Source organism: Mycteria americana, unplaced genomic scaffold, assembly GCF_035582795.1.
Source record: "Mycteria americana isolate JAX WOST 10 ecotype Jacksonville Zoo and Gardens unplaced genomic scaffold, USCA_MyAme_1.0 Scaffold_91, whole genome shotgun sequence".
In the NCBI taxonomy this organism is placed as follows: Eukaryota; Metazoa; Chordata; class Aves; order Ciconiiformes; family Ciconiidae; genus Mycteria; species Mycteria americana.
In genome coordinates, this window is record NW_027445675.1 from 167342 (window position 1) to 186053 (window position 18712).

The 18712-nt window shown below is 69.0% G+C and overlaps 2 protein-coding genes across 5 annotated transcripts; one reads left to right on the top strand and one right to left on the bottom strand.

Annotated features, from left to right (window-relative positions):
* Positions 1-12: 12 nt before the first annotated feature.
* TACO1 (translational activator of cytochrome c oxidase I) lies at positions 13-4275 on the bottom strand. 4 transcript variants are annotated; one of them, XM_075490679.1, is made up of 6 exons: positions 4211-4275; positions 3780-3979; positions 2359-2465; positions 2131-2192; positions 1869-2052; positions 13-312 (listed from the first exon to the last, which is right to left on the bottom strand). In XM_075490679.1, the coding sequence occupies exons 1-6, from the start codon at positions 4264-4266 to the stop codon at positions 112-114; spliced, it is 810 nt and encodes a 269-aa protein (XP_075346794.1). In that variant the 5' UTR covers positions 4267-4275; the 3' UTR covers positions 13-111. The 4 variants fall into 4 exon arrangements, with proteins under 4 accessions (XP_075346794.1, XP_075346793.1, XP_075346792.1 ...); XM_075490678.1 differs by having other exon boundaries at positions 2131-2267; XM_075490677.1 differs by having other exon boundaries at positions 1869-2192.
* A 2844-nt stretch (positions 4276-7119) lies between these two features.
* On the top strand, positions 7120-18706 carry LOC142404193 (integrin alpha-M-like). The gene is made up of 30 exons (XM_075490672.1): positions 7120-7312; positions 7687-7804; positions 7887-7990; positions 8078-8142; positions 8587-8701; positions 8790-8920; positions 9149-9294; positions 9398-9551; positions 10132-10282; positions 10362-10435; positions 10547-10676; positions 11215-11363; positions 11450-11590; positions 11683-11889; positions 12390-12520; positions 12607-12764; positions 13254-13408; positions 13506-13677; positions 14453-14588; positions 14676-14817; positions 15299-15406; positions 15513-15592; positions 15673-15750; positions 15873-15954; positions 16040-16147; positions 16255-16338; positions 16456-16569; positions 16691-16783; positions 18301-18411; positions 18521-18706. Exons 1-30 carry the CDS (start codon positions 7276-7278, stop codon positions 18602-18604), a joined length of 3558 nt encoding a protein of 1185 aa, XP_075346787.1. The 5' UTR covers positions 7120-7275; the 3' UTR covers positions 18605-18706.
* The last annotated feature ends 6 nt before the right edge of the window (positions 18707-18712 follow it).

Here is an 18712-nt window from a genome sequence, read left to right on the forward strand (position 1 = left end):
AGGAGGCGGAGCCACCGTCAAAGCAGGGGTTTATTGTCACCTCGGGGATGGGGACAAGATGGGGGGGGAACGCGACAGCCAACTGGTGGGGCCGCGCCCCCCCCCCATCTCCTATTGGATGTTGTGGTAGAGGCGGACGACGTCGGGGCAGTCGCCGAGGGCCTGGAGGAGGCGTTCCGCCTGCTCCCGCGTCCCCTCCGGCAGCGGCACCCGGTCCCGGGGCAAGTACTCGATGGCGGCCGAGAGCGGGCGCAGCCCCGAGGCCTCCAGACGCTCCCGCACCGTCCGCAGGGCTGAGGTCTCGCAGATGAACTGTGGGGAACGGCCAATGGTGGTTGGGGATGGTCAAGGAACGGCCAAGGGTGGTCGGGGATGGTCAAGGAATGGCCAAGGGCGGTTGGGGATGGTCAAGGACCGGCCAAGGGCGGTCGGGGATGGTCAAGGAGTGGCCAAGGGTGGTTGGGGATGGTCAAGGAGTGGCCAAGGGCGGTCGGGGATGGTCAAGGACCGGCCAAGGGCGGTCGGGGATGGTCAAGGACCGGCCAAGGGCGGTCGGGGATGGTCAAGGATCGGCCAAGGGTGGTCGGGGATGGTCAAGGAGTGGCCAAGGGCGGTCGGGGATGGTCAAGGAATGGCCAAGGGCGGTCGGGGATGGTCAAGGAATGGCCAAGGGCGGTCGGGGATGGTCAAGGAACGGCCAAGGGTGGTCGGGGATGGTCAAGGAATGGCCAAGGGCGGTCGGGGATGGTCAAGGAATGGCCAAGGGCGGTCGGGGATGGTCAAGGAATGGCCAAGGGCGGTCGGGGATGGTCAAGGAACGGCCAAGGGTGGTCGGGGATGGTCAAGGAGTGGCCAAGGGCGGTTGGGGATGGTCAAGGAGTGGCCAAGGGCGGTTGGGGATGGTCAAGGAATGGCCAAGGGCGGTCGGGGATGGTCAAGGAATGGCCAAGGGCGGTTGGGGATGGTCAAGGAGTGGCCAAGGGCGGTCAGGGATGGTCAAGGATCGTCCAAGGGCGGTTGGGGATGGTCAAGGAGTGGCCAAGGGCGGTTGGGGATGGTCAAGGAATGGCCAAGGGCGGTCGGGGATGGTCAAGGAATGGCCAAGGGCGGTTGGGGATGGTCAAGGAGTGGCCAAGGGCGGTCAGGGATGGTCAAGGATCGTCCAAGGGCGGTTGGGGATGGTCAAGGAACGGCCAAGGGTGGTTCAGGATGGTCAAGGATTGGCCAAGGGTGGTTGGGGATGGTCAAGGAGTGGCCAAGGGCGGTCAGGGATGGTCAAGGATCGTCCAAGGGCAGTTGGGGATGGTCAAGGAACGGCCAAGGGTGGTTCAGGATGGTCAAGGATCGGCCAAGGGCAGTCAGGGATGGTCAAGGATCAGCCAAGGGCAGTCGGGGATGGTCAAGGAATGGCCAAGGGTGGTTGGGGATGGTCAAGGATTGGCCAAGGGTGGTTGGGGACCGTCAAGGAATGGCCAAGGGTGGTCAGGGATGGTCAAGGATTGGCCAAGGGTGGTCAAGGATGGCCAAGGGAGGGCCGAGAGTGGTCGGGGACAGTCAAGAGTGCTGGGGACAACCAGTGGTGGTCAGGGATGGTCCTCGCTGGGGAGGGAATGGCCAAGAGCAGTCAAGAAGTAACCGAGAGCAGCTGGGGACAGCCACCGGTGGTCATGGGTGGTCAGAAATGGCTAGCAGTGGCCAGGGAATGGCCAAGAGTCCCTGGGGACAACCAGTGGTGATCACGGATGGTCTGAAAAGGCCCAGAGTGGGCGGGGAACGGCCAAGAGCAGTTGAGGCACCAAGAGGACCCCCCTACCCACTCCGAAGCCAGCAAACCCGGCGTCCGCCGGCCCACCGCCCTCCTCGCCCACCTTTAGCGCCGGCTCTTCTTCTTCCTCCTCCTCCTCGTCCGGGCAGACGTCCTGGGCCCCGGCCTCCAGCGCCGCCTCCAGCGCCGCCTCCAGGGAGACGGGATGGCCCTGAAGGTCCCGTGGCCCCACGCGCACCACCCCCTTCTGCTCGAAGCCGTGCCGCGCCCCCTCGGCCATCGTCCCCCTGCGGGCACCCGCACCCGGCTCAGCCCCGGGCGCCCGGGTTCTCGGCCCCCGACGCCCGGGTGCCCCTCGGACTGACCCGTGGCGGGTGAGGATCAGCCGGACGTCTTGCTGGCTCCGCCGGGGGTTGTCGGTGAGGACCTCCAGGAGAAGAGCCGAGCCACCGGGGCCACGGGCTTCGTAGAGCAGCCGGGCCGCCGCCGCCGCCGACCTCTCCTGGGGCAGGGGGTGCTCAGGGATCCCCCCCCCCCGGCTTGGAGGGCTCGATCCCCCTGTCCCCCCCGCCCCAAAATCCCCCAGGACCTACCGCGCCGTGGATGGCCGCCTCGATGGAGGCCTTGGGCATGTTCTTCGCCCGACATTGCTCCACTACGTTGGCCAACTGGGCGTTGAGTGCCGGGTCCGGGCCCCCCTCTGCGGGGAGAGGGGTGTGGGTGGGATCGGGGGGGGCTGGGGAGACCCTCCCCAAATCCCAGAGGATCTGGGGGGGTGGTGCGTGTCTGCGGGACAGGGAGATCCCGGGGGAGCTGAGAGGGTCTGTGGGGCAGAAGGATCCTGAGAACCCCAAGAGATCCCGGAGAACGTGGGGCTGAGAGATGTCTGGGATCCCAGGGGACCTGGGGGGATCTGTGGGGTGAAAAGATCCTGGGGAAGATCTGTGGGGGCAGAGGGACCTCCAGGGTCCTGGCGGAGGGGATCAGCTGGGCTGCAGGATCCTGGGGGCACCGGGGATGAGACACCCCCCGACCCCCCCGGGATCCAGGGTGGGGGAGATCTGAGAAGACCCGCTGGGATCCCACCAGCCCTAGAAGAGCCAAGGGGGTCCCACCAGCCCCAGAAGACCCACAAGGATCCCACCAGCCCCGGAAGAGCCGATGGGGTCCCACCAGCCCCAGAAGACCCACAAGGATCCCACCAGCCCTAGAAGAGCCGATGGGGTCTCACCAGCCCCAGAAGACTCACAAGGATCCCACCAGCCCCAGAAGACCCACAAGGATCCCACCAGCCCCAGAAGACCCACAAGGGTCCCACCAGCCCCAGAAGACCCACAAGGATCCCACCAGCCCCAGAAGACCCACAAGGATCCCACCAGCCCCGGAAGAGCCGATGGGGTCCCACCAGCCCCAGAAGACCCACAAGGATCCCACCAGCCCTAGAAGAGCCGATGGGGTCTCACCAGCCCCAGAAGACTCACAAGGATCCCACCAGCCCCAGAAGACCCACAAGGATCCCACCAGCCCCAGAAGAGCCAATGGGGTCCCACCAGCCCCGGAAGAGCCAATGGGGTCCCACCAGCCCCGGAAGACCCGATGGGGTCCCACCAGCCCCAGAAGACCCACAAGGATCCCACCAGCCCCAGAAGAGCCAATGGGGTCCCACCAGCCCCGGAAGAGCCGATGGGGTCCCACCAGCCCCAGAAGACCCACAAGGATCCCACCAGCCCCGGAAGAGCCACAAGGATCCCACCAGCCCCGGAAGAGCCGATGGGGTCCCACCAGCTCCAGAAGACCCACAAGGATCCCACCAGCCCCAGAAGAGCCAATGGGGTCCCACCAGCCCCGGAAGACCCGATGGGGTCCCACCAGCCCCAGAAGACCCACAAGGATCCCACCAGCCCCGGAAGAGCCAATGGGGTCCCACCAGCCCCGGAAGACCCGATGGGGTCCCACCACCCTAGGGACCGCCGTGCCGGGATCTGGGTGGAGATGGGACCGGGCGGGTCCCTACCGCGGGCGGCGGTGCGCAGCATCAGGCTGAGGCGCTGGAAGAGGCGGCTGCGGGCGGTGTCGCGCGGACCCTTGACGTTCTTCACCTTGGACCAGCGGTTGTGGCCGGCCCAGGACGGTGGCCCAACATGCAGGGGGCGGCTGGCGGCCACCAGCCGGGGCCACCGGGCCAGCGCCAGGGCCCCCACCGCCGCCATGGGGCTGGGAGGGTGGTGGTGGGGGGTGAGGTGGGACCCAGGGGTCCGGGGACACCCCTCCCCCCCACCAGGGGGTCCCGGGACACCCCTCCCCCCACCACCAGTGGACGCAGGGGTCCCGGGACACCCCTCCCCCCCCGGTGGCCCCGGGGACACCCCTACCCCCCACCAGGGGGTCCCGGGGACACCCCTCCCCCACCGGTGGCCCCGGGGACACCCCTCCCCCCCCAGTTACCGCGTCCTAGAGCAGCCCGGCCCCGCCCCTCCCCCGCAAGGGCTGCTGGGTAGCATCCACCCCACCCCCCCGCCGGGGGGAGGTGACGTAGGGCTCTATTTGCATATTCCCCACCCCCTTCCCTCAGGGCGGGGGAGGGAGGGAGGCGTGATCGATGGGAGCGAACTGGGAGGCACTGGGGGGTACTGGGAGCGGCCAGGGCACCCCATAGCACTTGTGGGGCGGCCCTATAGACCCTCGAGGAGTGGGGAGGGGCTGCAGGGACCCTATAGCACTTGTAGGGCGGCCCTATAGACCCTCGAGGAGTGGGGAGGGGCTGCAGGGACCCCATAGCACTTGTGGGGCAGCCCTATAGACCCTCGAGGAGTGGGGAGGGGCTGCACGAACCCTATAGCACTTGTGGGGCGGCCCTATAGACCCTCGAGGAGTGGGGAGGGGCTGCATGAACCCTATAGCACTTGTAGGGCGGCCCTATAGACCCTCGAGGAGTGGGGAGGGGCTGCACGAACCCTATAGCACTTGTGGGGCAGCCCTATAGACCCTCGAGGAGTGGGGAGGGGCTGCATGAACCCTATAGCACTTGTAGGGCGGCCCTATAGACCCTCGAGGAGTGGGGAGGGGCTGCACGAACCCTATAGCACTTGTAGGGCGGCCCTATAGACCCTCGAGGAGTGGGGAGGGGCTGCAGGGACCCTATAGCACTTGTAGGGCGGCCCTATAGACCCTCGAGGAGTGGGGAGGGGCTGCAGGGACCCCATAGCACTTGTAGGGCGGCCCTATAGACCCTCGAGGAGTGGGGAGGGGCTGCAGGGACCCTATAGCACTTGTAGGGCGGCCCTATAGACCCTCGAGGAGTGGGGAGGGGCTGCAGGGACCCTATAGCACTTGTGGGGCGGCCCTATAGACCCTCGAGGAGTGGGGAGGGGCTGCACGGACCCTATAGCACTTGTGGGGCAGCCCTATAGACCCTCGAGGAGTGGGGAGGGGCTGCACGAACCCTATAGCACTTGTAGGGCTGCCCTATAGACCCTCGAGGAGTGGGGAGGGGCTGCAGGGACCCCATAGCACTTGTAGGGCGGCCCTATAGACTCTATAGCCATCGTCACGGTGTCACCTTGGGGCACGGTGACGTCCCCCTGATGCTGCATGGTTGGTGGCCGCCGTCCCGGTGTCGCTTTGGATGTGGCCATGTCCCTGTGATGCCAAGCGGCCCGTGGCCACCATCCCGCTGAGACCCCCAGGCCCTTGCAGACGCGGCCGTGTCCTGGCCTCTCCCCGGGGCCACCAGGTCCTGTCCCCCAAGGGGGACCACCCCGTCCCCCACGTCCTGTCCCCAAAGCCGCCCCGTGGTCCCCCGTGTCACTCCCAGGGGTTAATCTCGCCCCGGTCCCCTCCGTGCCTTCTTCAAGAAGCCTCCGTGTGGGTCCGCCACGACGGGCCACGGGGACCCGGATGACGCCGGTCGGCGGGTGGGACGGGGTGTTGGCCAACAGCCGTGGGGCAACAGAGGAAGGCCCCCGAAAGCCTCCTTTCCCCCCGGTGGTTCAGCCGTGGTGCGGCCGATGGAAGAGTGGGGTGGGAGGCTGTGGGTCACCGGCGGGGCGCGGGGGTGACGAGGCGGACGGTTGAGCAACGCCTGTGGGAAGACGGAGCGCGACGTTGGCTGGTGGCCCTGAGTCACCGGGAGGTGGTTCCTCCAAAGCGGCGTCTGGTGACGGCCTGCCCCGTGCCTCGTCCCCGCCCGTCGGTGACCCTCGGCTGGACCATGGGGCTGGGGAGGTCCCTGGGGGTGCGCCGTGGTGGGGGCTGCTGGCCGGGGTCTGGGGGGAGATGGAGGAGGGGATGGGTGGGTGTTGGAAGGACGGATGGGCGAAGGGAGATGTGGAGATGCTTTGGGGGGGGTGGGTGGATGTACGGGTGGAGATGTTGGGGGTGGATGGACGGAGATGTTTAGGGATGGACGGATGGAGGTGTTTTGGGGGGTGGATGGAGATTTTGGGGTGAACGGACGGAGGGAGATGTTTGGAGATGTTTAGAGGTGGACGGATGGACGGATGGAGATGTTTGGGGACTGATAGAGCAGTTTGGAGCTGGATGGACGGACGGACGGACACCCCCGCCTGCCTCATCCCACCCTGCCCCCACCCCAGCCCTGCGGTGGGGGGAAGCACCGTCACCGTCACCGTCACCGCAGGAAGGAGGTGGCGAGGGCTCAGCTCCTTCCGGGGTGGGGGATGGACTCGCGTCCCTCTCGGGGATGGGAAGCTGATGTCACCCTGAGGTCACCGCCGCTGCGTAAGGCACCCGCGGCAGCTGGCCGGGTTGTGAAAGCGGGCGGGCGTGGGGACAACACCCCAAAATAGGGGTGACCCCCAGCCAGCTGCACCCCAGCACCGGGTAACCCCCACCCTGCAGCTGTACCCCGTCCAGATGTGCACCGCGGGGCTGTACCCCGTCCAGCTGTGCACTGCGGGGCTGTACCCCATCCAGATGTGCACCGCGGGGCTGTACCCCATCCAGCTGTGCACTGCGGGGCTGTACCCCATCCAGCTGTGTGCCATGGGGCTGTACCCCATCCAGCTGTGCGCCGTGGGGCTGTACCCCATCCAGCTGTGTGCCATGGGGCTGTACCCCATCCAGCTGTGCACCGTGGGGCTGTACCCCATCCAGCTGTGCACTGCGGGGCTGTACCCCATCCAGCTGTGTGCCATGGGGCTGTACCCCATCCAGCTGTGCACCGTGGGGCCGTACCCCGTCCAGCCCTGCACCGCAAAGCTGATCCCCATCCGGCTGTGCGCACTGTGTGGCCGTACCCCGTCCGGCGGTGCCCCGTCCGGCGGTGCCCCGTCCATCTTTCCCTTCCCATCCTTCCTCCTCCTTTGCCCTTTTCTCCCCCCTTTCACCATCTCGCCCTTTCCCCCCCCCCATTTTTATCTTTTGCCTCCCAAATTCCCGGCCCTCTCCCCCGTCCCCGCCCCACACCCCTTCCTTCCCCTCCCGCCCCGCACCCCCAACTTCTGCTTTGGCCCCCGCTCCCGTCATCCGCCCCTGGCTCCGGACGCGACATGGAGCCCGGGGTTCTGCTCGCCTGCCTGGGCGCAGGTGGGTGTCCGGACGCCGGGGTCCCCTGGGTGGGCGTGGGGTGGCAGCCGGACACGGGGGTCCCTCAGGAGGGTGTGGGGTGGCACAGGGACGCCTGGGTCCCCTGGGAGGGGGTGTGTGGGGTGGCACCCGGATGCCTGGGTCCCTCAGGAGGGTGCGGGGTGGCACCCGGACACCGGGGTCCCCTGGGGTGTGGGGTGTGTGGGGGGGCACCTGGACATCTGGGTCCCCCCGGGGGGTGCAGGGCGGCACCCGGACACCGGGGTCCCCTGGGGTGTGGGGTGTGGGGGGGGGCACCTGGACATCTGGGTCCCCCCGGGGGGTGCAGGGCGGCACCCGGACAGCGGGGTCCCCTGTGCCCCCCCGCCCTGCAGCGCTGACCTCCTGCCGCGGCGCCGGGCTGGACATGGAGACGGTGACGGTCTTTCATGGGGACGCCGGCGGGGCTTTCGGGCAGACCGTGGCCCAGTTTGGCACCACCGACGACGGCGGGTAAGGTGGGGAGGGGCACACCCCAGGGTTGGGGAGGGTGCCCCCAAAACCTCCTCCCACCCCCTTTCCCCCACCCCGACAGGGTCCTCGTGGGTGCCCCGTTGCAACGCGGCGCTGTCAACCAGACGGGGATGATTTACCAATGCCGGCACCGCTCGGGGAAGTGCCAGGAGGTCCCCGTCACCGGTGAGCCACCCCCCCCCCCCCGAACCCCCCCCCAAAACCGGGCACCTGGGTCCCCGAGGAGGATGGCCTCACCCCGTCTCTCCCTAGGACCCCCGGAGGCCATCAACACGTCCCTGGGGCTAGCGCTGGCCGCTGGAGGCACCGGGGCCCTGGTGAGTATGGTGGGGGCTTGGGTGAGGGTTGGGGGGTGATGGGGTTCGCCCCAAAATTAGGCTGACCGGGGCAATGGGGGGGGGGGGGGGATTGCACCCTGAAATCGGCCAGTCCAGGGTGAAGTCATGGAGATTGCACCCAAATTTGGCCCTTTGGGGCTGACATCAAGGAGGTTGCACCCCAAAATTGGTCTTCCTGGGCTGACATCAAGGAAGCTGCACCCCAAAATTGGTCTTTCTGGGGTGGTATCAAGGAGGCTGCGCCCCAAAATTGGCTCATCTGGGTGGTATCAAGGAGATTGCACCCAAAACTGGTCTTTCTGGGATGACATCAAGGGGACTGTCCCCAAAATGTGGCCACCCCTGGTGGTGCCCCGGGCATTGCTCCCCACTATCCCCCCATCCTGGGCTCTGCTGATTTCGGGGTCACCCCCCCCAACCCAGGCGTGCGGCCCCACGGTGCCCCAAGCCTGCGGGGAGAACATCCACCTCAACGGCTTCTGCGTCCTCCTTGACACCAACCTCCAGCAGCTCCAGCGCATCCCAGATGCTCAACCAGGTATGGGGGTCACTGGGGGAGGGATGTGTTGGGGACATCCTGGCCCAGGTGACCATGGGGACGTCTCCGTGCTCCCCTCCCCTCCCAGAGTGTCCCAAGCGCTCCTCAGATGTGGTGCTCCTCATCGACGGCTCGGGCAGCATCAACCCCAGAGAGTTCTTGACGATGAAGATCTTCATCGAGGAGGTGATGAGGCGCTTCAAGGGCACCGACACGCAGGTACCACGTGCCCAGGCGCCGGCGGTGACCCCCCAAATGGCTGTTCGCAAGGGGGCGTCATCTCAGGGGGTTGTCTCCGTTGACGTTGCACGGGGCTCCTTGCAACGAGTGATGTTTTGGGCTGCTCTGCCCTCCTGGCAATGGGGTGGCATTTTGGGTGGCTGCTACCGTGGCAGTTGTGTCCCCACCAGCGTCTCCCCACATTGTCCCTCCCCCGTCCCCCCCCAGTTTGCTCTCACCCAGTTCTCCGATATCGTCTTGGCCCACTTTGACTTCAACACCTTCCGGAGGTCCGATGACCCCACCAAGCTACTGAATCAGGTGCAGCAGCTCCGGAGCGTCACCCGCACTGCCACTGCCATCTGGACAGTCCTGTGAGTCCCGTCCACCCCCGCCTCTAGCACCTGTGACCCCCCCCCCCCCACCTTGGGGTGAAGGGGCGACCCTCATCATTTGCATCCCCCTTCCCTGGGGCAGGACGCAGATGTTCGTCCCTGGCAGAGGGGCCCGAGAAGATGCCAACAAGATCCTCATTGTGATCACAGACGGGCAGAAGTTTGACGACAAGATGGACTACCCAAGTGTCATCCCGTTGGCCGACAGCATGGGGGTCACCCGCTACGCCATCGGGGTGAGGGACCTGCATGCCCAAAGCCATCCCCCCACAAGCAACTAGCCATCCCAAACACATCTGTCCATCCAGCCATCCATTTGTCCATCCATCTCCAAACGTCTCCACCCGTTCAAACACCCAACCCTTTTTAAACACGGCCATCCATCCACCCATCCCATCCATCTCTAAACATCTCCATCCATCCATCCATCCATCCATCCCCAACATCTCCATCCATCCGTCCATCTTCAAACACCTCTGGCCATCCGTCCATCTACAAGCACCTCCGTTCATCTCCAAACTTCCCTTCATCCATCCACCCATCCATCTCTCAAGCATCTCCATCCATCCATCCATCTCCAAACATGTCCAGCCATCCGTCCGTCCACAAGCACCTCTGTTCATCTCCGAACCTGGCCATCCGTCCACCCGTGCCCAAACATCTCCATCCATCCACCCACCCATCCATCTCCCGCCATCCCCGTCCATTCTCTTCGTGTCCGTCCATCCCTCCCTCTCCAAACTCCCGTCCATCCAGCCCTCCTCCCCTCCCCAGACCTCTCCGTCCCTCCATCCGGCCATCCTTCTCTGACCACAGGTGGGCAGTGCCTTCACGGAGCCAAAAGCCGTCGAAGAGCTCCACACCATCGCCTCCAAACCCAGCAAGGACCACGTCTTCCGGGTGGACAACTTTGACGCCCTGCAGGGCATCCAGAACCAGCTGCAGGAGAAGATCTTCGCCATCGAGGGTACCGGGGGGCCGGGGGCGGCTTTGGGGTGGCCGAGGGGGGCAGCCGGTGCCCCGCGCTCACCCCTGCCTCCCCCCAGGCACCCAGTCTGCAGACAGCAGCTCCTTCCAGCTGGAGATGGCCCAGGAGGGCTTCAGCGCCCTGCTCACCCCCGTAAGTGTCCCCCGGCCACCCGCCGCCATCCCCACCCCCGTGGGGCGTCCCCGGGGCAGGACTGGCTCCTCTCCCCCGCCACCGTCCCTCTCCCCGTCTTTGCCGTTGCAGGAGGGGCCCGTGCTGGGAGCGGTGGGCGCCTACGACTGGTCTGGAGGGGTCTTTGTCTACGGCAGGAGCGGGGAGACCACCTTCGTCAACGTGTCCCGGGCTGCCAGGGACATGAACGACGCCTACTTGGGTAAGGGCTGCCTGGGACGGGGACGCACGGGCCCCCACCGGGGTGCCACAGGTGGTGGTGTCCCCTGTGAGGGTCCTGGGGGCGTCCGCGTCCTCGGGAGGGTGCCAGGGACGCGTCGGCAGCCTCACGGGGGCTGCGGGGAGAAGCCCGCGTCCCCGTCGGGGTCGCGGGGACGTCGGCTTCCGCAAGGGTCTTGGGGATGTCGGCGTCCTCGTGAGGTTCCCCGCGTGGGGCTGGGGACGGTGCGTTCCCGTGAGGTCCTTGGGGACATCAGGCCCCGGCGAGGGTCCCCACGAGCGGGCCGGGGACATCGGCGTCCTCACAGGTGTCGCGGGGACGCCGGGTCCTCGCGCGTGTCCCCGCGAGAGCCCTGGGGACGTCAGCGTCCTCCCAGTGCTCCTGGGGACACCGGTGTCCCCATGAGGACCTGGGGCCGTCGGCGCCCCCAGGAGGTCCCGGGGCCGTCGGCGTCCCCACGCGGCTCCTGGGGCCGCCGGCACCCCCGGCAGGGTCCCCCGCTGACCCCCGCTGTGACCAGGCTACGCGGCCGAGTCCCTGTCCCTGGAGGGCAGCCGGGCACTGGCGCTGGGGGCCCCCCGCTACCGCCACGTCGGCCGCCTCCTCCTCTTCCGCCTCCGCGGCCCCCGGGCTGCCTGGGAGCTCCTGGCCGATGCCACGGGGACGCAGGTGACGGCGGGGACGCGGGGAGGGGACGGGGGGGTGCCGGGGGAGGGGGAGCCCCCGGCCAGCCCCACGGCCGCTTCTCCCCGCAGGTGGGCTCCTACTTCGGGGCGTCCCTGTGCGCCCTGGACGCCGACGGGGACGGCTCGGCCGAGGTGGTGCTGGTGGGGGCCCCCATGTTCTACGGGGCTGGCAGCGGGGGCCGCGTGGCCGTCTGCACCCTGAGGCCGAAGGTAGGGGCCCCCACCCCACCCCACCCCACCCCACCCCACCCCGCTCGGCCCAGGGCGGGCAGAGGGGGCACCCAGCACCTCGTTCCCCCCAGGGCGGCCGGCTGCCGTGCCAGCAGGCGCTGCAGGGACAGCCCGGCCACCCCTTGGGCCGCTTTGGGGCCAGCCTGGCTCGCCTGGGCGACGTGGATGGGGACCGGTGGCCCGACGTGGCCGTGGGGGCCCCGCTGGAGGACGAGGAGCGGGGGGCCGTCTACATCTTCCGCGGAAAGCGGGGCGGCGTTGCCTCCCAGTACAGCCAGGTGAGACCCCCACCCCTGGTCCCGGGGGTGGGGATGTCCCAGGTCATGGGTGCGGGCTGGGTGACGGAGAGGTCTCGGGCGGCGGGGACCTCCTCGGTGCTGGAGAAACCTTGGATGCCGGACGCGTCCTGGGCAATGGAGATGTCCTGGATGATGGAGACGTCCTGCGTGCTGGAGATGTTCTGGGTGCTGGAGGCGTCTTGGGTGGTGGAGGCATCTTGGGTGGTGGAGGCATCTTGGGTGCTGGAGAGGTCCTGGGTGCTGGAGGCATCTTGGGTGCTGGAGATGTCTTGGGTGGTGGAGAGGTCCTGGGTGCTGGAGGCATCTGGGTGCTGGAGGCGTCTTGGGTGATGAAGGCGTCTTGCGTGCTGGCGGTGCTCCAGATGCCCCACTGTCCTGGAAGCTGGAGACCCTCCAATTGCTGAAGGTGTCCCAGGTGCTGGGACACATCTCGGGTGCCCGAGACGTCTCACCGGCTCGGGTGCCTCTGTCTCCCCCAGCGCATCTCGGGTGCCCGGTTCTCCAGCGGGCCACGCTATTTTGGCCAGGCCATCAGCGGTGGCCAGGACCTGACGGGGGACAGGCTGCCGGACGTGGCCGTGGGCGCCCAGGGACAGGTCCTGCTGCTCAGGTGCGGCCGGGGGACCCACCTGGGACCTTCCTCGGCCTGGAGGACGCGGCGGCCGCCACCAGTCCCCTTCCGGTCGTCCCCACCAGGTCCCAGCCGCTGCTGAAGGTCCGCGTGACGGTGGCTTTCCAGCCCCGGGAGATCCCTGCGGCCGCCTTTGACTGTCAGGAGGAGGAAGCGCTCAAGGGGGAAGTGGCCAAGGCCAAGATCTGCTTCCTCAGCACCAAGAAAACCCCCGATAACTTCGGTGAGGCCTCCCAGATGTCCGTCTGGACCCCCAAAGCATCCGCAGGTGTCCCCGAGACCCCCCAGAAGTGTACATGGACCCCCCAAGCCCCCTCCCCGTGTTCTCAAGGCCCCCAGAAGTCCATCTGTCCTCCCAAAGCCCCTCCAGGGATCCCCCAAGACCCCCAGACATCCCCGTGGCCTCCTAAATCCCCTCCAGATGTCCTCAAGACCCGCCGGAAGCCTGTCGGCCTCCCAGAGCCCCTCCGGATGTCTGCCAGCCCCGCAGATCTCCGTCTGCCCTCCCAGAGCCCCTCCAGACGTGCTCGAGACCCCCAGTCCCCCTCCAGATGTCCCGCGAATCCCCCGCGAGTCCGCGTGGCCTCCTAAGCCACCTCCTGCTGGCCTCCAGACCCTCCAAAATCCGCCTGGCTCCCCATCTCCCCCTTCCCCTCGTCCGGGGGGCTGCCCGAGACCCCGGCCGCCCACCTTGCCCTCCCTTTCCGTGCAGGCGGACAACTTTCCACCACCCTCCGCTACCAGGCGGCCCTGGACCCCGGCCGGGCAATGGTGCGGGCTGTCTTTGCCGGCAGCGCCGCCGTCCGCAACGGGACCCTCCAGCTGGGCGTGGGGCAGAGGTGCGAGACCTTCGCCATCGCCTTCACGGTGGGTGTCGGGAAAGGCCCCGGCGGGGCGGTCCGGGGGTCCGCCAGCCCCCCACGGCACCAGCCTGGGGGACGCGGCCGTCTCTCCGTGCTGGCAGGGGTGCCCACGGGACACGCTGGCCCCCCTGGTGCTGCGCCTCACCTACGATGCCGCGGGGGACCCCATCGTGGTGGCCGGGGGCCTGCGGCCAGCCTTGAGCGAGGACTCGGAGATGGTGGCCGTGGGCATGGTAGGGGCTGGGGGGCACCCCACGGCGGCGGCATTGAGGGGTAGCGGGGGGGGTGTAGGGTTGGGGGTGTGGAGGGTTGGAGGGATGGAAGGAGAGGTGGGATGGACGGAGGGAGGGACAGACAGAAGGATGGTTGGATGGATGGGAGGGAGCAGAGAGGGATGGAGGGATGGAAGGAGAGGTGGGATGGACAGAGGGAGGGACGGACAGAAGGATGGTTGGATGGATGGGAGGGAGGGACGGACAGAAGGATGGTTGGATGGAGGGGAGGGAGCAGAAAGGGATGGAGGGATGGAAGGAGAGGTGGGATGGACGGAGGGAGGGACGGACAGAAGGATGGTTGGATGGATGGATGGATGGATGGGAGGGAGGAGAGAGGGACGGAGGGATGGAAGGAGAGGTGGGATGGACGGAGGGAGGGACGGACAGAAGGATGGTTGGATGGATGGGAGGGAGGAGAGAGGGATGGAGGGGTGGAAGGAGAGGTGGGATGGAGGGAAGGAGAAGAGGAAGGAAGGACAGATGGATCCAGGGACAGAAGGCAGGTGGGATGGATGGACGGCAGGGAGGATGGGAGGAACCAAGGCAAGATGGGCGGAAGGCAGGAGGGACAGACGCATGGACAGAAGGGAGGAAGGACAGAAGGATGGAGGGACGGGTGGGTAGAGGGGTGGGAGGAAGGAACGACACAAGGACGGACGGAAGGACGGAGACGTGGAAGGACATCTGTGCGTGGGGAGGGTTGGAAGGACCAAGGAGAGCCAGGGTGGGTGGGCAGACGGACAGATGGCTGGCTGAGGGGTGGGGGGACAAAGGAGAGGAAGGGCGGACAGCCAGCCAGCCGGCCAGGGGACGGACGGACGAAGCGTCTCTTCAGCTGCCCTTCGAGAAGAACTGCGGCGCCGACAACATCTGCGTCGACGACCTCCAGGTCTCCTTCAACTTCTCGGGGTAGGTACCCCCGTTCCCATGTCGGGGGACACCCGCGGGTGCCAGGGTCCGCCCCCACCTGCCCCCACCCGCCCTGTCCCCCGTCAGGCTGGAAACCGTCGTGGTGGGGGTGACCGACGTGGTGGACATCACCGTCACCCTCCGCAACCGCGGGGAGGACTCGTACGGGGCCACCGTCCAGCTGCATCACGCCGAGGCCCTCTCCTACCGCAAGGCCGTGGTGCTCCAGGTACCCCCACCCTCGCCGATCCCCCCAAATTCCTTCAGAGCCCAGAAGACCCCCCAGAAGTCCCCAAGACCCTCCAGAAGTTCATTTGGCCTCCTAAAGCCCTTCCGGATGCCCTCAAGACCGTCTACAAGTTTGTGTGGATGCCCAGCTCCCCTCCACATGTCCTCAAGATTCCCCAGAAGTCCGTGTGGCCTCCTGAACCCCCCCAGATGTCCTCTAGACCCCCTCGCAGCCCATGTAGCCCATCAAAGCCCCTCCAGATGTCCTCAAGGCCTCCCAGATATCCCTCTGCCCGCCCAAAGCCCTTCCAGATGTCCCCCAAGCCCTCCAGAAGTCTACGTGGCCTCCTAAACCCTCCCAGATGTCCTCAAGACCCTCCAGAAGCTCACGTGGCCCCCGGCCCTCCTCCAGACGTCCCCTGACCCCCCACGTTGCCTTGCCCTCCCCGGTCCCCTCCCCTGACACCCCCGGGCGTTCCCAGTCCTCCAGGAGGTCCCCGTCCCTGCGCTGCAACTCGGAGCCGGCAGCGGGGCCGCGGCGCAGGACCCTCTGCCTCGTCAACCACCCCATCTTCCGCCCCGGCACCGAGGTAGGGGGGTCCCCGGCGTCCCCGCGTCCCCCCAGCCCGCTCGGGCGCTGGGGGACGTCGCCGAGAGCCGGGCTGGGGGGTGGCACCCGGGCGTCCCGTCCCGCAGGTGGTGTTCACCGTCACCCTGGACGTACCGAACGGCGCGGAGCTGGGGGGCGCGTTGGAGGTGGTGGCCAACGCCAGCAGGTGAGGGCCGGGGGCGGGGGGGGCGGGGGGCGCGGGGGCAGCGGCGGGCTGAGGCGACCGAGTGACGCCCCCCGCCGCAGCGACAACGGGATGTCGGGCGGCCGGGAGCAGCGCGCCGAGATCCCGGTGAAGTACGGCGTCTTCCTCGTCCTCACCAGGTAGGGGATGCCACCTCCCGGGGCCGCCCCCCGCCCGGGCCCCGGGGTGCCGCCAGCCCCCGTCCCTCTCCCCAGCGTGCCCCTCCGCGCGCCCCCACCGCGTCCCCTCTCGTCCCCACCAGCGCCCCGGACTCCACCAAGTACGTCAACGTCTCGACCCGCGCAGGGGCCCCCGCCAGCGCCCCCGTCGCCCACCGCTACGAGGTGAGGGGGGCGGGGAGGAGGGGGGTCCCGGACGCCTGGGGCCCTCCCGTCCCCGCCGTCCCCACCGGCCCCCTCCCCGCGGCAGGTGAAGATCTTGGGCCAGCGGGGCCTCCCCGTCAACGTCACCTTCCTGGTCCCCACGGCCCTGGGGGGGACCCCGCTGTGGGAGAAGGTGGAGGTGACCCCCGACCAGGTAGCGGCCCCCGTCAGCCCCCCCCCCCAGCACGGGGGCGGCCCCGGAGCGGGGGCAGCCCAGCAAGGGGGGCCCCGGAGCTGGGGTCCCCACACCTGACCCCCCAGCAGGAGCTGGCGCAGTGCCGGGCGGTGGCCGAGCGCCCGGAGGACCCCGACGCCGGCCGGCGGCTGCGCGACCACGCTCTGCTGGTGAGTGCCGGCCCCGGGGCCGCGGGGCAGGGCTGCCCCGGGCTGCGCCCCAGAGCCACCCCCCGGCACCCGCGCAGCCCCCGCACCGCCCGGAACACCCCAAAACCTCTCCCCCAGGGCTGCCCCGGGGCCGCCTGCCGGGAGCTGCAGTGCCGCGTCCGGGAGCTGGAGCCGCCCCGGGCCCTGGGCTTCAGCCTCGGGGGGAGCCTGGCCCTGGGCTGGGTGGCAACGGTAAGGGGGCAGCCGGGGGGCAGCGGGGGGCAGCCGGGCTGCGGGGCTGACGGCCGTGCCCCGTGCCCCGCGGCTGCCCCGCGGCTGCCCCACGGCTGCCCCGCGTGTCCCCCCGCCCCAGAGCCAGCAGCCCAAGGTGGTGGTGCAGAGCTCGGCCCGGGTCGTCTACGATGTGGGGCGCTACTGGAACACGGGGGGGGGGGCCCAGCTCCAGGTGCGCCCGGACCCCGGGGGCCGGGGGGGGTGGGGGGGGGTGGGGGTCCTGGACCCCTGGGTCCGTGGGGGTGGCGGGGTGGGGTCCTGGACCCCTCGGTTCGTGGGGGGACATTGGAGTCGGTTGGGGGTCCTGGACCCTGGGTCTGTGGGGGTGGTGGTGGGGGGTCCTGGCCCCCTGGCTGTGTGGGGGTGGTGGTGGGGGGTCCTGGACCCCTGGGTCCGTGGGGGTGGTGGGGTGGGGTCCTGGACCCCTCGGTTCGTGGGGGGACATTGGGGTCGGTTGGGGGTCCTGGACCCTGGGTCTGTGGGGGTGGTGGTGGGGGGTCCTGGACCCCTGGGTCCGTGGGGTTGGTGGGGTGGGGTCCTGGACCCCTGGGTCAGTGGGGTTGGTGGGGTGGGGTCCTGGACCCCTGGGTCTGTGGGGTTGGTGGGGTGGGGTCCTGGACCCCTGGGTCCGTGGGGGTGGCGGGGTGGGGTCCTGGACCCCTCGGTTCGTGGGGGGACATTGGGGTCGGTTGGGGGTCCTGGACCCTGGGTCTGTGGGGGTGGTGGTGGGGGGTCCTGGACCCCTGGGTCCGTGGGGTTGGTGGGGTGGGGTCCTGGACCCCTGGGTCCGTGGGGGTGGTGGGGTGGGGTCCTGGACCCCTCGGTTCGTGGGGGGACATTGGGGTCGGTTGGGGGTCCTGGACCCTGGGTCTGTGGGGGTGGTGGTGGGGGGTCCTGGACCCCCGGGTCCGTGGGGTTGGTGGGGTGGGGTCCTGGACCCCTCGGTTCGTGGGGGTGGTGGGGTGGGGTCCTGGACCCCTGGGTCCGTGGGGGTGGCGGGGTGGGGTCCTGGACCCCTCGGTTCGTGGGGGTGGTGGGGTGGGGTCCTGGACCCCTGGGTCCGTGGGGGTGGTGGGGTGGGGTCCTGGACCCCTCGGTTCGTGGGGGGACATTGGAGTCGGTTGGGGGTCCTGGACCCTGGGTCTGTGGGGGTGGTGGTGGGGGGTCCTGGCCCCCTGGCTGTGTGGGGGTGGTGGTGGGGGGTCCTGGACCCCTGGGTCCGTGGGGTTGGTGGGGTGGGGTCCTGGCCCCCTGGGTATGTGGGGTGGTGGGCTGGGGTCCTGGCCCCCTGGGTCTGTGGGGGTGGTGGGGTGGGGGTCCCGGATGCCGGGGTCCGTGGGGGACATTGAGATGGGGTGGGGGTCCTGGACCCTGGCTCTGTGGGGGTGGTGGGGTGGGGCCCTGGACCCCTCATTCCGTGGGGGACATTGGGGTCTGTGGGGGTCCTGGACCCTGGGTCTGTGGGGGTGGGGGGTGTGGGGGTCCCAGATGCCTGGATCCGTGGGGGGCAGTGGGGTGGGGTGGGGGTCCCAGACACCTGGGTCCGTGGGGGGCAGTGGGGTGGGGTCCTGGACCCCTGGGTCCATGGGGCACTTTGGGGTGGGGTGGGGGTCCTGGACCCCTGGGTCCGTGGGGGGCAGTGGGGTGGGGGCCGGACGCCTGGGTCCCCCGGCCAGCCCCCCCCCGCAGGTGCAGACGGAGGTGGAGCGCCTGGAGACCCCCAACCCGCTGCCCCTCATCCTGGGGGGCACCGTGGGGGGGCTCGTGCTGCTGGCCCTGCTGGCTCTGGTGCTCTACAAGGTGAGGGGCGGGGCCCGGGAGAGCCCCGCCCGCAGCGGTGGGGCGGGGCCTGCTCCCCTCCCCCACCCCGGGCTCATCCCCTCCCCTTCCCCTCCCCTCCCCCCCCCAGGTGGGCTTCTTCAAGCGCCGCTACAAGGAGCTGATGGAGGGCGACGGGAGCCCCACGGCCCCCCTGGGCGACCCCCAGGGCTGAGGCGGCCCCCGGACGCCGGGGTCCCGCGGGGGAGGGAGGGGGCACAAGGGGGCGTCCGGACGCCCGGGTTCACTCTGGGCCCCCCCCTCATTAAATGGCCGAAGCCCC